Raw genomic sequence first — 14,814 nt, 5'->3', positions numbered from 1 at the left:
TTCATGGCAAGTGCTTTACCGCCGAGTATATTTCTGTTTGGTAACCATACGCTTGTATATATGTTCGTGCGTGCCGTCGTCGCGTCGAAAACAAGCCAAGAAGTTTTGCGCTGTAAAAGTGAAGGTCAAACGATTCGCGTACGCGAGCCGATTTCGTAATTATTACTTTCCCGTTCCTCGATTTGTGTTTCGTCCACGCGTGTTTGCGGTATTTTACCCGGGATCTCTCTTGATTATGTCGGTAATTATTGCGATCGATAATTACCCATTGATATATTTATTAATTTCGTTATTAACAGTGGGCGGATGTTTGTCGGTGTCGCGAGTGGATTGCAGGAGCTCGTCGAACAATATTCCGGAGTGGTCTAAATGCGATCGTTAGAGTAGCTTTTAGCGTGATGCAGAGTTCATTGCTCCATTTACACCGTCGTTCTCTCTCTCTTTCTCTCTCTCTCTCTCGTAAAAGCGAGATTCTCATCCTCCCGTCTCATCGCCAGTCATGTATAAACTATGTTTATTTCTACCGGTGATATGAATCCGCGATTCGCTGTGCATACTCTCCGTGCGCAATCTGCCTTTCAGCCGAAGACATATTCATCCAACGTTCTCTCGCGGCACGTGATTCACGCACGTGCACGGAACGCTTTTACTGTAAGGAGGATATAACAAGCGCGTAAACATCGTATTATCGAGAAAAACGGCGTTCCTTCGATTAGGAGAGCGATCGCTTCCGTCGCGCGATGATTGGTCGAAATCGCTCACGCACGATGACGAATATGTATATTACGAGCATTTCTTGTAGGGGGCAGGTCCGTATTTACAAAGTGCGCACTTGGAACAGTGTTGAGTATTCGTGTATATATGTAAGAGCGCATTTTACAATTCAAATTACAGCATTATCGGTTACGGCAGCTATGTACGTGCATGTGTCCGTGTGTGAGTAGGTGTCACATCTCGTATATATATCGTCTCACGGTATCAATAAGGCAATACCGTCTTATTACACTTGTGCGAGATACATTATTCTATAGCTAACGGAGTCCTAGAACTACCTTAATTTTAAAGAAACACGTTTTCGAACAGTTTGGAGTCGATCTTTTCTAGCTGAAACGTCAAGATAAAAGTTATTATTATCGCGTTGTTTTGTTGCCCCACACACACTGTTAAATATTAATGGATGAAATTTAAATCAGTACTTAAATGAAATAACATTTTGTTATTTTCAACTACCATTTGTGTCGAAATTGATTATTTTAATACAAAATAGTATTATTTAACTTCACTTGTTTAGTTAAATTAACGACATATTGAGTAGGAGCAGTGACGACCTATGGCAATGGTTAAAAATGACTGAAATTGAGTATAATTTGACACTACGAATTTAACAACGCATAGCTGTTCTGGAGGTCAAACGTGTACGCTCTTTAATTTTATGCAGCGACATTGTTGGCAAAAATTAAATTACGATTGCACCAAATCTCTATAGATTGCAAATATTATACGGTCTCGTGTTTCTGGTAAGCAGTCGTTTAATTAAGATGTCATTGCTATTATACGGTGTGCCTATCCTTTGTGTGTACAGCGTTTCTGATGACGGCGCCGCTGTTTGTCTTAGGTTAGCGACACGGTGTTCTTCGTTCGTTCTGTTTAATTAATATTTGTTGGCCCGCACAAACGCAAAGGCGTATCACGTGCGGTAGTAGAACAATCCCCACGAGTCTCGGTCGCGCGTCGCGTCGCGTTATTGTCTTGTAGTTGCGACTCCTGCACGAAGTTACGGATCTGCGCGTTCTCGCCGCATCGTCTCGCAACGCCTCATCGAGGTGTTATTATCTCGTTGCTATTATTTTAAAAACAATACGTTGCAACACGATTAAAAAGATGGGTGTAGCGTGCTGGTTTAACGATACATTAAACCCACATTATATTTCGACCTTCATCGAAGTAATTCCGCTTTAATGCCGCTATTATACTCGACTTACATGCCGACGCTATTTCCGCCAGGTTACACGTGGCCTCCCGCGTACAAGCCCGCGCAATAAACACTCGAGGCAGTTTTTCTCTCCCTTCTTCGTTACCTTCGACATTACGCGGAGTTCCCCCCGTGTTTCACCTCCGCATTTATCTCACAATATCGCGCCTTGCTGCGCAAAATGTACGTTATTACGATCGTAATTCGCGATTGATGAAATCGTCATTTACTCGAAATTCTTAGGATCGATAATCCCAAGTCCAGGTGAACGTTCAGGTTGAGGATTGCTACCGTCGGCGTCGGGAGATTTCAAAGTTGACTGATTTCCATCGGCAAAAGTTTCATACGAAAGCCGCCGCAATACTTTATCCTTCAATTTTTCTTTTGGTATCCTCAAAATTTAATTTTACATTAAAATTCAACGAAGTTAAGAATTCTTCGACATAATGCGATGTAAATTTTTCCCGCGGAATATCCACAGAAGCGTGATGTGATTACGTGCGAACGGATAAAAAATTTTGTTGAGATGAAATTCTATGTTGTGTTACAATCGACCTCGAGCTTGTCCATTAAGCCCTCGATGTAACTTTGATGAACGTCCACGTCGACGCGACGGTGTTTCGCGATCGAACATGCGGAATCCCTCCACGTGCACGATGCGATTGTTACCGCGGATCCTCCCTTCGGAGTCCGTCAATAAATTTTTCTAGTTAACAGGCCGCCAATTGCGGACCGACGAACACACCGATTCATCCCTCGGGGATTTGCCTCGGCAGACCGATATCCGCCGATAAATTTCTAGCTGTCTCATTTGAGGAGATACTCTATCGTTCACTAGGAGAAATGCAAACAGAGTTAAAATAAAAGACAAACGGAAGCCGCCGCGGGTAATGATACTTGGCCTTGGATTGATATAAAGCGCCCGTGGAAGAATCTGGTCGTTAGAACTTGATTAGATCGTTTTATTCTGGGATACCCTACATCAAAGCGACAGATAAAACTCCGCGTTATTCAACTTTGTTGAATTGAGATAAACTGTGACGGCTACCATGCGGATGGTATTGCTCATACAAATGTGACAGATATCGTTGCGGCGTATCGCGATATCGCAACAAAAAAGTGCGACGCGAATTTCTACGCTTTTATATTGCGGGACATAAAGTTTTGGTAGCGCGTTTCCGTTTTTTGTCATTTGAATTTCAAATATTCCACGCCGGTGTCGAGATACGGCTGGGGAATGCCGCGGCAGCGTTTCCTTTTCGCAACGATATTTCCCTTCATCTTAGCTTTCCTTTCTTGATTACATAGACTTTTTCAGATTGGATGTTGAGCTTAACGCTTTTCCATGCCGGATATTATATTTCCTTAGAAACAGCCTCTGGATTAAAATCGACAATTTAAAAATGACGCATTGAATCTCCGCGCTTGTCGGACCTCGCTTTTCGTTTTTTTAAAACGCGACGATGTCATTTTTGTGAACGAACGACAAATTAATAATAGCGGCGACTGTGGCGACCCGTGGACCACTGTGCAACGTCGGCCGTCGCGTTCACGCGCTCTTGTGTTGCACAGTGCATATTAATAAATTCCTCGTTTCGCGCCCCACGCGTCAAATTAGCCGCGCGATAATCATTACAAACGCCACTGCGCCATTCACTGGCAAACGAATCTATCGCGTGCGCGAGACGAGCTCTCCGAAATTATTCTCTTTGAGAACGTAACGAGTGACCCGCGGGCGTTTTGTCGCGTTGACGCGCGAGAGCGCAGCTCATCTGCGCTGTGTGGTGCATTGCTTTACCGCAACGCGCGTTTCACTGTTGTTCAATCGACGCGCGAGCGAGTTTTCGCGCTTTCAAAAGCACCGTTTACAGATGTAACAAAAGGCTCTCCGGCGTCACAGACTGCGATTTCATTCAGCACCTCGCCATAATCGTTGGAAATACTCGATAAAAGCGATACAACATCGGCATATTGATGACAGGCGGTATGGTCTGACAAAGCGCCGCGCGCGGAAAGAATTGCCTGCCGTTGAAACACTTGTCATCTTTATTCGTAATCGTGAAACGGACACGTTACGTCTGGCGTACGACGAACCGTACGATCGTATATCAGCGAGATCGAGTTATTAACACGAATGAAGGATGAAATATTTACGATCCTTACATGCGAAGGCGTTCGTGCCTGCATTTCTGACCAACGGAGTCCTTCAATCCTCACGTGTAATTGGATTACGTAACGTTTCTCAAGGCTGGTTCTGACGTCTTATTACCAATAAAAAAAATGGCAATTAGCGGAGGAAATCTGATCTATATAAGTAATGAATATCGGTGAATGATAAATTCTAATAGTTAGAGAGATCTTTAACGCGTTTGACGCCGGCTTCATTAGATAGTCGTTTCGCCGATTATCTGAGTACCTCGGCTACGATTATTCCCGAGTTTTTGAAAGTGTAACGCGACTATAGTGCGACGCGCATTGGGTGTGTTCAGCGGAAACGGCAGCTTAGTAAGCGTTCAATAATTCTTTATTACGATTGGTTTCTACACTTAGAACCGAAAGCAAGAACCAATCATATTAAAGAATCACTGAGTGCTCACTGAGTGAGTACTGAGTTGCTCTTTCCGCTGAACGCAGCCAATGTTTCATAGATAAGTTGTGGAAGTTGTTCGGTCGCAACTTGGCATATGCGCAAGCTTCACTATCTCGATACGTAAATGCAAGCTTTCGTATCGCCGGAGGATAGGAGAGGATTTCGCGGTCGCGCGTGGAGATCTTGAAAAATGACGCTCTGACCAAGGCGGACGCGTCCGCATGAAATGTCTAAGTGTGCGTGAAATCGCGTCGTCAACAATCCCCTCGGAGCTCGTCAAAAGCGCGAGGATCGGTGATGTCCGGCCGGCGAGTGATACGTGAAGACATCGGTCGCGACGACGCGTTCTGGTGACGTGACCGGCTACGACCGGGAGTGGAGTGTGCCGAGAATGAGCAGTCTCCAGGTACCGGAGCTCCGGCTTCCGGTGGACGGCGACGGCGACGGCGGTGGTCCCGGCTGCGGCGGCGGCGGCGGCGGCGGCGGTGGCGGCGCGACGAAGGGCACCGTCCCCCTATTGCTAGTTCCGCCGAGCAACGTGCCGAGGAGACGGCATTCTTGGATTTGCGGGTGAGTACATAAATCCGGACGCCATCCGGGTAGCGGGAGTTTGTCAGGGAAACTGTACGGAGGGAAATTATTAATTAACCACTTAACATGCGTCCCATGCGACCACGTGCGAGCTCGGATTCCGGGTTTATTCGCGCACGTTCGTCTCTCATGTGCACCGTGCCGAATTTGTTTTATACACTCTGAAATGTTCCAGCGTTAACTCCTTCGTCGAGCTCACTCCGGCGAGCTGATGTATCTTACGGATACTCTCCACACACTCGTCGAATCTAAATTAGATCCAATAAGGTGTGCTGCAGATAGTAATACGCCCATTATGCAAATACGACAGTTCTATGTATCGTAATCAAATGTATATAGATATTGTTTGAACAATGTATGTCGTTACGATTCAGTACCAAGAAGTATTAGATAGTAGATATCTTATGAGATAACTGTTATTTACTAAAGCTAACTGTTACACGTGCTAATTATCTGTACAAGACTTATAAATTATAAACTGTTATAAATTGTTTATAACTGAGAAAGAAGGAAAGGTCTCTAGTTTTAGGAATTAAAGCTGTTACTTCATCTCTTAGGTCTTAATAATAATTTATGAGAAACAGCAGAAGAAAAGAGAAAACCTTTTGCAAGGAAAGTCCTTTTTCTACTCTTCTTTTTTTTAACGTGTGAACAATTTATTATCGTATGTCTAATAAAAACTTTTAAAACAGAATATTTTTGCGAAAAAAGTGGAAATATTGTTAAAGAAATCAGTTTTTTATGATTAACTTTTGAATAAAAACTAAATTTAATCAACGTACGCCAAACATATACTTTGAACTTGTCTCCACAGAAAATACGTGCGCAAGCATAGTGATCAAGTTTCGGCTATTTGGATCTAACTAGTAGGTATTTTGGTTCCCTTGGGATCTTTAATTTGGGATAATTGTACAGCGCCGGTTTCAGACTGGGCTGTCGCTACACGTTCGAGAAGTTCGCGCGAGAATAGCCACGTCGTTTTAAATAGAGTCAAAATTAAATGATAGACTTTCTCGTGACTGGTGCTCTTCTTTTAATTCTCGTTTAGCTTATAACATCTGTAAAGTTTTCACGCTAAGCATGCAGCTCCTCAATCTTTGAATCCTTGTAATAATTGAATAGTTTGTGCTCGCGTCTTATACCTAATTTATACTCCGCGTAAACACAATGTAGCACAAAATTTTATTTGCAACTGATTATTGCATAAATATTTCATGTTGCCGTTAACGAAGATTTGTGTAAAATGCGTCGAGAATGGTGGCGAACGCGCGTCATTATCCACTAATTGGTTTCATTGCTGCTGTGTGTTCATTTAATTTTTTCCCGCATTCTACACAAAGATATTTGCATATTAATTTCTCCGTATTTTGTTTTTACTAAAACGCAAAGTTGAGTTTACTTTCCGCAAGGCGGAAAGTTACGCGCGTCATTGAAATACACAAACTATGTCCCGTTGCATACGTTAACTTTAAATTAATATTATCAAATTAAATTTATTCAACACAGAAAAGCGTAAAATCAAGATTTTTAACGGGTCGTTCTTTACGCTTGATTATGTTTAAATTAAAAACTTAAACGCGGAAATACGGAAAAAATCTTTTTCTGTTGACCCTATTAAGATCTTCCTTTTTCAGAGAAGGAAGAAAATTCTTTTATCTTTTCTTTCCTGTCATCGTCAAGCGGTGCCGTTTTATAAGACTCTTAAACACACCATAGATACAGGTATTACGAACTACTTGCTGAAAAAAAAAAAAAGTACGCCCGTGTTTTTCTTCCGGATAGTCATTAGAGAAGGAGCACGATCGTGTAGACTGCTATGGTTTCATTAAATTAATCCACTTGTGTCCACTAGCGCTAGTATTTTCTGGCTGCTCATACTCTGCGACGCGACGTGCGCGCTTTCTCTCTCTCTCTATCTTGGGTTTTCTAATTACTTGACGTATAGCACCGAGTTTTTCTTAGATTTTTACGCGCGCATTGGAACTTTCGTACGTTATAAAACTGCAGTTTCCGTATACTGTAAAGGTACTTTGTTACGTGCGGTTTTTAATTTTTACTGCTATTTTGCCGCGAGAACGTACGTACAATACCTAACAGTGGCTTAGGGAGGCAGAGAACAATATACATACGTGGGCTCGTAAATGCGCGTAAATGGCATGTGCAAATGGCCCCGCAAAAGGTGAGTCGCGTCATCAGACACATTTGTACAAGGCATTCGTATAGCGATAACAATTGACTCTATTAATACCCCGGTCGCACGCCACGCAGCGTTAGATTTCTGCACGACTTTTGTGTGGTAGTGGATTGCTTTCACGCGATTTACACGATTATACACAATGTAGGTACATGTAGAAATTATTATTCAACAATATCCATTTTGTATGTCGCGAGGTACCTGACAGAAAAATTAATAGTCCGTCTTTGCATGCGTCTTACATGCAAAATTGAGAGATAACGGTGACAAACTAGTTAGGACAGGGAAAGTGTATAGCTTTCCTCATGCGAAAATGACTATTATCTTATAATTTAATTTTAACATGATTTTCCTCTGTCCTATAACAAACGCGCTTTGTCTTATCAAGGCAGCAAACTATGCGCCTCGCGAGAGATTGTATATCCTCTTTTTTTTCTACGCTGAGATCTATCCTCTCGTGCGAAGAAAGGAAAACAGAGCTTGCCAGAGGTGAATGCCTCCAAATTGCATTTTCCGCCAACACCTGCGCGGGCTAGGAGATCCGACCGGGAGAGAATCCGGTTATTAAAGATCGCGATGCAGCTTGCACCTTCGTTCCTTTTCGTTCGCGTTTTCTTCCGTCGTTCTCATTGTCTGTAGCGGAAGGTAATATAAATGACGTATCATATATACTTTATAACGTTCGTACCAGACGTTCAATGTTTTCATTGAGAAGCGTCAGAGATAAAAATAGAGGAATTGATTTCTAGGACTATTTTCCTCCTTATATATCACGAGAAAAACCAGAAATTAACTATGTATGTGATATTTATTTGTTAGATAAATTTCTTTGTTTATTATTCGTTGAAATCAAAGAATTTGTAATTAAAACATTTATTAATGCATTTGAATTTCCAAAAATTTTGGTTTATCGAAAAAGTAAGCACAATCCATATCATTTCCCATATGCGGATAAAATAATTTTTGGTAAAGGAGTAAAATAACACAAGTTTACGAGACAAAAAATAGAAATATTTATTGGATTAATCTTTAAGATCAAATATCATAAAATTACATTACATAAACATAATATTCTTTTGTTTTTCCCGGTCTTTTGTCAAAGATTGATTCACAGAACGACAAAAAGAACAACTTTATACCATCCATCTTTTTATCATCTATCATTTATCAGCTCGTATAAATTGGTAATTCATCATCTTACGCGTTTTATCGTTTTATTCCCTTTTCTCCATTGCCAAATTGTTGAAAAGTCAGAAATAACTAATGCGTGAAATAAGAGGTTTGAATGTAAATAGTGTACCGATATTTCTCTCTGATTTCTCCACAAAAATCAAATGACACGAGGATGTGTGCGTCGTATGTCGTCTACGACTTAAATTTCCTGAAGATATATATCATCGGTTTTTGGGGTAAAGCAGAAGCACGTTACTTCCTGCTCTACTTCTTTCTCCTATTTATTCTATATTACATACTCATTTTTTTTTCTCGTGACGAATGGACCTTAAATTAAATCGATACGCTGTTCGTATTAATATTGCTACGTTTTGATGTAAAATTGAAACAAAAGGATTGTGTGAGTGGAATGATGTTTCCGCTTCTACATTTTGCTGTTATTTTTCTTACGAAAAATTATATTTTGTAGCTTAAAAATAATATCTGCTTTTACACATTGTAGTCTTTAATAACTTATTATTATTATTAAGTCAATCGATTTACCGATAATAAGTTACTAAAGACATATATATATAATTTTCTTTTTACATATTATGATACATACAAGATATCTTTAAATAATAACCCTGTTTTTTCAAATAATTTTACGTGACATAACGTAAAAGTTTTTTATTTTATGTTGCAGGTGAGTCCAGAGCTCGTGTTACTTTTTTCACTAAGGTTATGTGAGTAACAATTCAAACCGGTATTTTTATCCGTCTCTGATAGCACTCGTATTTTACGTCATTCAGGCCAAATACACTGCGCGTTCGAAGCGAAATTTGTTGCTGCATATAAAAAGCAATATTAAATGGCATCGATGGCGAATATCGGTGATAAATTAAAACAGTTTTAGCGGCGCTTGATCGAAACGAAGGGCCATTACGATAACGAAGATTAATATTTTTTAATTAGTTCCGATATTGTATGTGCATTATGCATTTCGCAGCCGAGCATAATATCGTATAAAAATATCAATTTAGCATGACATCTAAATACTAAATGTACACGTGTAAGGTAACACACGCGTAATCGCTATATGAAGCTTGTTGTATAAATTTCCCATTAACTCTGTATATTCGTTAAATGCATTTCCCCTGTTACATTGCCTCCATGTTGAAAATAACCTCCTATATTGAGAAGAGATAAGAGGCTAAAGATTAGGAAAGCGCTTTTAGTTTCTCTCCCATGAGAAATGCGGAAGCCTTTTGTCGGAGGAACGGCTCATATTCTTAACGTCAACGTGCGCAAAAACTCCGGCTTGGTTGACGTTGGCATGCAAGAGGAAATGGGTCACTTTTTCGGAGGAAATATCAAGTTTTTTTACGTTATGCTCAGCATTACGATTATCCCTGCCATATGCGACAAAGCATGATACGTCGTTTATGACTCTCGCAGTCTATCGATTGCACACGCGACGATAATGGTAATTACACGCGTGATGTAATGACTAATAGGGTTACAGAATGGATACGCGCTTCAATGGCAAAACGGATAGATACGTTTCACGTAGAATCAATTTGATGGGTGAACCTAAAGAATATATTTTAGATATTTAAAATTTAATTTAATAAATTTAAAAATTACAAATATTTAATAGTTTAAAAAAATATTTTTATAACATTTGAATCTTTGAATGTTTATTTACGTTTATTTCTCTTATTTCATATTTTGTATATTCTTTTTATATTTGAATTTATTTTGTCTAATCTTTTATGATATTTTTAGTAATTAAACATTAAATTTTTATTGCCAACACATTGTGTTCGATACATTCTACAAATCATTTTATAGGTATACGTTACTACATCAGAAGCACTACAAGTGTATTGTGTACGGATATGGTTTCAACGCGTTCTCGAATCGCCGTATTCCGCAGGTCAAGTTCACCGCGTGTTGTTTTATTAAGTTCTTATTTATAGTCCAACGTGACGGGTTTCCAACTTCTTCTTCGCCTCTCCTTCTTCATTTCATTTGCTCTTTCGTTTCTTTGAGCATCAATATAAGCTTGCCGTGGTAGGGGAATCGGAAGCATTCCTTCGAGAGTCCTGACAAAAAGGAATTTTCAAAAATTGCTTTTCGACATGTCTATCTTATACGAGCATGGCAAATTGAATTGCTTTTGTTTTAGAAGAATTTTGTTTGCTAAAAAACATCGCATTTACATCGTGTATATTTAGAAATAGAAAACATTAAGAAATATTATTGACAATGAAATTGTATCTTAATCTGCTATTTTATATAGGAGGGAAAAATGTGTTTAAGCTGCTTTAATCTCAATACATTTGCATCTTGTTTATTTGTAATTTTAAAAAAGAGTAAGAGAGTGATTCGTAAAGTTACAAAAAAAAAACAAGATGGTAAAGTAATAGTTTTGAAAGGGTAGTTTAACAAGGCATAATGGAAAATTAATTTTGTTACATTTTTTATGAGAGCTGATGCTTGCGGCATATCTCGCGTATTCGGTTCCTCACGCTGCAACGTTATACCATCGATTTATCGTGGATATATTTCATTTACGTTTGTTTCCCCACCACTACGTAAAGAGATGCGCCGACGTTGCATGCATTTCACGGCTGAGAAGTTTGTGAGTTGCGCTATTCTTTGTTCTCGAAGGGAAATTAACGATGCGCGCCAAGATTAACATTCGTCTGTTATCAGTTGCTAAAAGTAATTAACTCATAAATATTCTCGACGTCAGAATAGAATAATATATAACGAACGCGTACAATATGTGCAATGAGTATTAAGAAGATTATAAGGTGAGAAGGAAAAGGAGAAAGGGAAGAAAATGGATGAGTGGAAGAGACTATTTTCGTTAATTTTATACATCAAACTTTATTTATTAACGTAACGTACGAGTTAGTAATTTATTATCTCATTAAATAACGGTGTATTAATAACAGTTGTGCGAAATTACACGCGAAGTGAGTTAAATGTTTTCTAATTTGTAAACAATATCGCTATATATATGCCATCGTTATATACCATAATATTGAAATTTACGTCTTAATATTGAAGAAACTATCAGCAAGAATCTCGAGAACAGTCGTCAGATAATGAAAATATTTTGTCAGTCTGACGCATACTTGAATAAACAAGGGCCACTTTACTTGGATATACTTTCATTATCTGTAACGGTATTTAATTCGTTCGGTGAAGATGTTTTTTTCTATTTTCGCAGTCGTAATTACCTTTCAATCATATCCGACAAGTAATGAAACGATAACTTTGCGCCAGAATCTGCGCTAAATTAACTTCATAACGTACTTTTGAAGTTCATTAAAACGTGAAACTTTTGACGTTATCTTTTCATTAGATAAACTCGTAATCTTATGACATTGGCTTACTTAAATCTTTATTTTGTTATCCGCCTTTATCGGAGGTGGTCGGAAAAAAAGAGCCGGAAAATAAATCTTTTTATCGTGAGTTTGATGAATGAAGGTATTTCGTGAGCCTGACGTTTTAACCACCTGCGCGCATTCGCTGTTTTTCAAATAAAATACATTCTTGCACACAAAGCCGAATTTCGACCATCTTGTAGCAAAGAGAATGCGAGGCTACTAGAGGGTACAGTTCTGGTCCTGAGGGATCGATACGAACCGTTGCCTGCTACCGTTGCTGCTACTGCTGCTACTGATGCTGCTAGTCTGCTGCACGGGTCTGCACATTCGCCAATAGGCGACAACCTAGCAGAAATGCACGCTCGTGGAAGTTTTGCGCAAGTTACATCGTTATTTTAGTTTAAAAAATTAGAGTAATTCTCGCACGGAACTCACTGAGCTCTTTATCTCGATTAAAAATTAAGTTCGCTGAAATTAAATTGTCTTTTATGTGCGCCCGTGTAATAATAATTTAACAATAAATACATTTTGCTAAGAGCGGAGTAGAATTAACAGAAGCGGGAATTCTTAATGAAAACGCTAATACAGTTTTATTGTAAAATTATCTTACGTATCAAACTGTTAAAATTTAAATTATTTATTAAGAAGAGGCGTTTAAATTGTGCAGTCAACCGTATTAAAACCGATTGTGAAGAAACGAAGTAGAACAGCCCTTTTTAGGATTATGCGGTTTAACGCAATTTTCGTGAACATTTAAATGCATTTTCATGCAGTGCATCGTCCGACACCTATTTATTTTCATACATTATAACGATCGTTAATGCAAATTGTTAACGTTGTCACCTCGCTGTCTTCATATGACTATAAATTATTGATAGAATATCGTGGGTCATTAGTCAATTTAAACTTCTTTATCAAAAGGTATTCACATGTAGTGAATTTGTTAGTTACGCCAATTTTGTATATATTTTCCAATTACTGTTATTGCTACAAAAAAATCGCTCATGCGACGATAATTCTTACAAATCTAAATCAATCATTTGCATATATTGCGGTCAAAAAATTACTTAAATCATTATCGTGATGTCGATATTTGTTCATTATATCTTCTATCGTCTTTTTGAATTATGCACGACCAATTAATTACCATAATACGCGGTTGCCTCTAACGATGATGTTTAATAACTTTAATCCCTTATATCGTTTGCATGCGTTCAGTTTAATGATAATTGCGGTTCGTTGGTGCCGAGGCTGCTGTTAGCTTAATGCACGCGTGACACACGTGTTGTCGCTCGCTCGTGTTATGCTCGCGATCGAGAAATCGTGTGCTGCGTCATAATGTCTGCTGGCGACAAAAGTGTCAGCTGATGTTAATCATTGATGATTTGCATTCGTCACGCCGCGTTTCCACAAGGAATTACGACGCGCGTTGCAATTCGACGATCTTGTTTTGCCACTGTGATATTGGCGGAACAACGCGAAGAAAAGGGAAGGCTAAATAATTCGTCGCATGGAAAAATAAACATCTCGCGTTAACTGACAATTCTTTCGCAAACTGATATCATTCGAGCGAGCAATCGATTATACGAACTTAAAAAATGTAATTTCCTAAATGGACTCGAGAGTGAAAATTTCACTAGCGGGTAGCTGTTATCGCGAATATCCCTCGTTCGTGGTACATTTCAAAGTTTGCACGTGTACACGCATGTAAACGTGTCCGCGCGCATGCATGCACATTCCGTGAATTACATCGTAATATCGTATACACGACACAGCTACGCTGACGCTGGCAGGTGTAATGTTTGCGGAATTGAATTACCATTTGCCTACTCGTTGAGTCTAATTATACCGGGTGAGAAAAAATGTGCATGGTGAGCAACGTCGGATCGACGTGGCCAATTTTCTTGTCGTTTTACCGAATTACGTTTGCGCCAGCGAATCAGCTTTTTCTTCTATTTTCTTATCATCTCGTGCAACGAAAATGATAATTAAGTGCGATCTGTGCACCAAACTTTATTCGAGCCTGGGATAATCTTTAGTTTTAGTGGAAATAATAGGGAGTCTCATGACCGAAATGCACGAAATCGGAATCGTAGATTTATTACATATATTGCTTTTAGTTCGCTTTGACGATTTAACTTTTTTAGAATCTTTACTGTTTTAATCTGTTACTTTTTTGCCACTATTTTCCTACTCTATAATTCCATCACTTTAAATACTTTGCAAGACGCGATGTCTTCTCGACTGCTGTAATTTTCTCAGAGATATCTTTACGTTTCTGTTTCATGCATTACTGATGCAAGCGTTTGAAGAAGACGGTTTAACTTTGAAGCGAAATAGAATACGTACAGAAGTCGTAAGAGAATGACTAACGCTGCGTTCGAAAGCAATTTCGAGTCGCGCGTTATAACGCTGAAACTTGATTCCCGAGTTATCATATTTGACAATGTGTAACGACGTTTTCCAGTATTATTCCGTTAAGATCTTCCTCGTGCCGACTTCAGTTTTACGTTATTCTCTTTGTAACTTTTTACATTTATTCTCATGTAATGACGTTAAGGGCGATGCTAATGTTAATTAATGTAAAAATTATTAAAATCTTGCGGTAGCGGAATGTGTCAATCACTGTTTAAACGCGTAATTAAAAAACGTTCTTGCACTGTTTACTTAATTTGATTTTCGTAATAATGTTTATTGTCTCGTATTAGAATGTTGCCCGCTACAGACGTTATGTAATATATGTTGTAATGCATAATACATGCACGTTTCACTTACCCATATGCATACACACGAATTATGAAATGTACTTAAGTTTACGAGCCGTTGTGTCACGTGGTTTTTAACTTCATTTACTTTGCGGCGTGATATATTGAAGGGGCTCGTAACGGGTTGTGCCGCTGCGCCGCGCAGT

The 14,814-nt window shown here is 39.0% G+C and overlaps 1 protein-coding gene across 8 annotated transcripts in view; it reads left to right on the top strand.

The window, feature by feature from the left end:
* The window catches only part of Dnc (phosphodiesterase dunce), a 317,538-nt gene that overhangs the window by 149,682 nt on the left and 153,042 nt on the right, over positions 1-14,814 (top strand). The window contains exon 2 of one of the 8 annotated variants that reach the window (XM_077410125.1): positions 4,716-5,132. The exons of 5 other annotated variants lie outside the window; for them this stretch is intronic. In XM_077410125.1, the coding sequence (XP_077266251.1) occupies positions 4,954-5,132 (179 nt within the window). In that variant the 5' untranslated portion in view covers positions 4,716-4,953. Of the gene's footprint in view, positions 1-1,915; positions 5,133-14,814 lie in introns of those variants that run through there. 2 more of the 8 variants (XM_077410123.1, XM_077410124.1) reach the window with 2 other exon arrangements.

The sequence above is a fragment of the Temnothorax americanus genome, unplaced genomic scaffold, assembly GCF_048541705.1.
Source record: "Temnothorax americanus isolate GAGA-0224 unplaced genomic scaffold, ASM4854170v1 Scaffold28, whole genome shotgun sequence".
Classification (NCBI taxonomy): domain Eukaryota; kingdom Metazoa; phylum Arthropoda; class Insecta; order Hymenoptera; family Formicidae; genus Temnothorax; species Temnothorax americanus.
The sequence above is the reverse complement of the archived record's forward strand: the minus strand, read 5'-3'. Positions and strand labels throughout refer to the sequence as shown.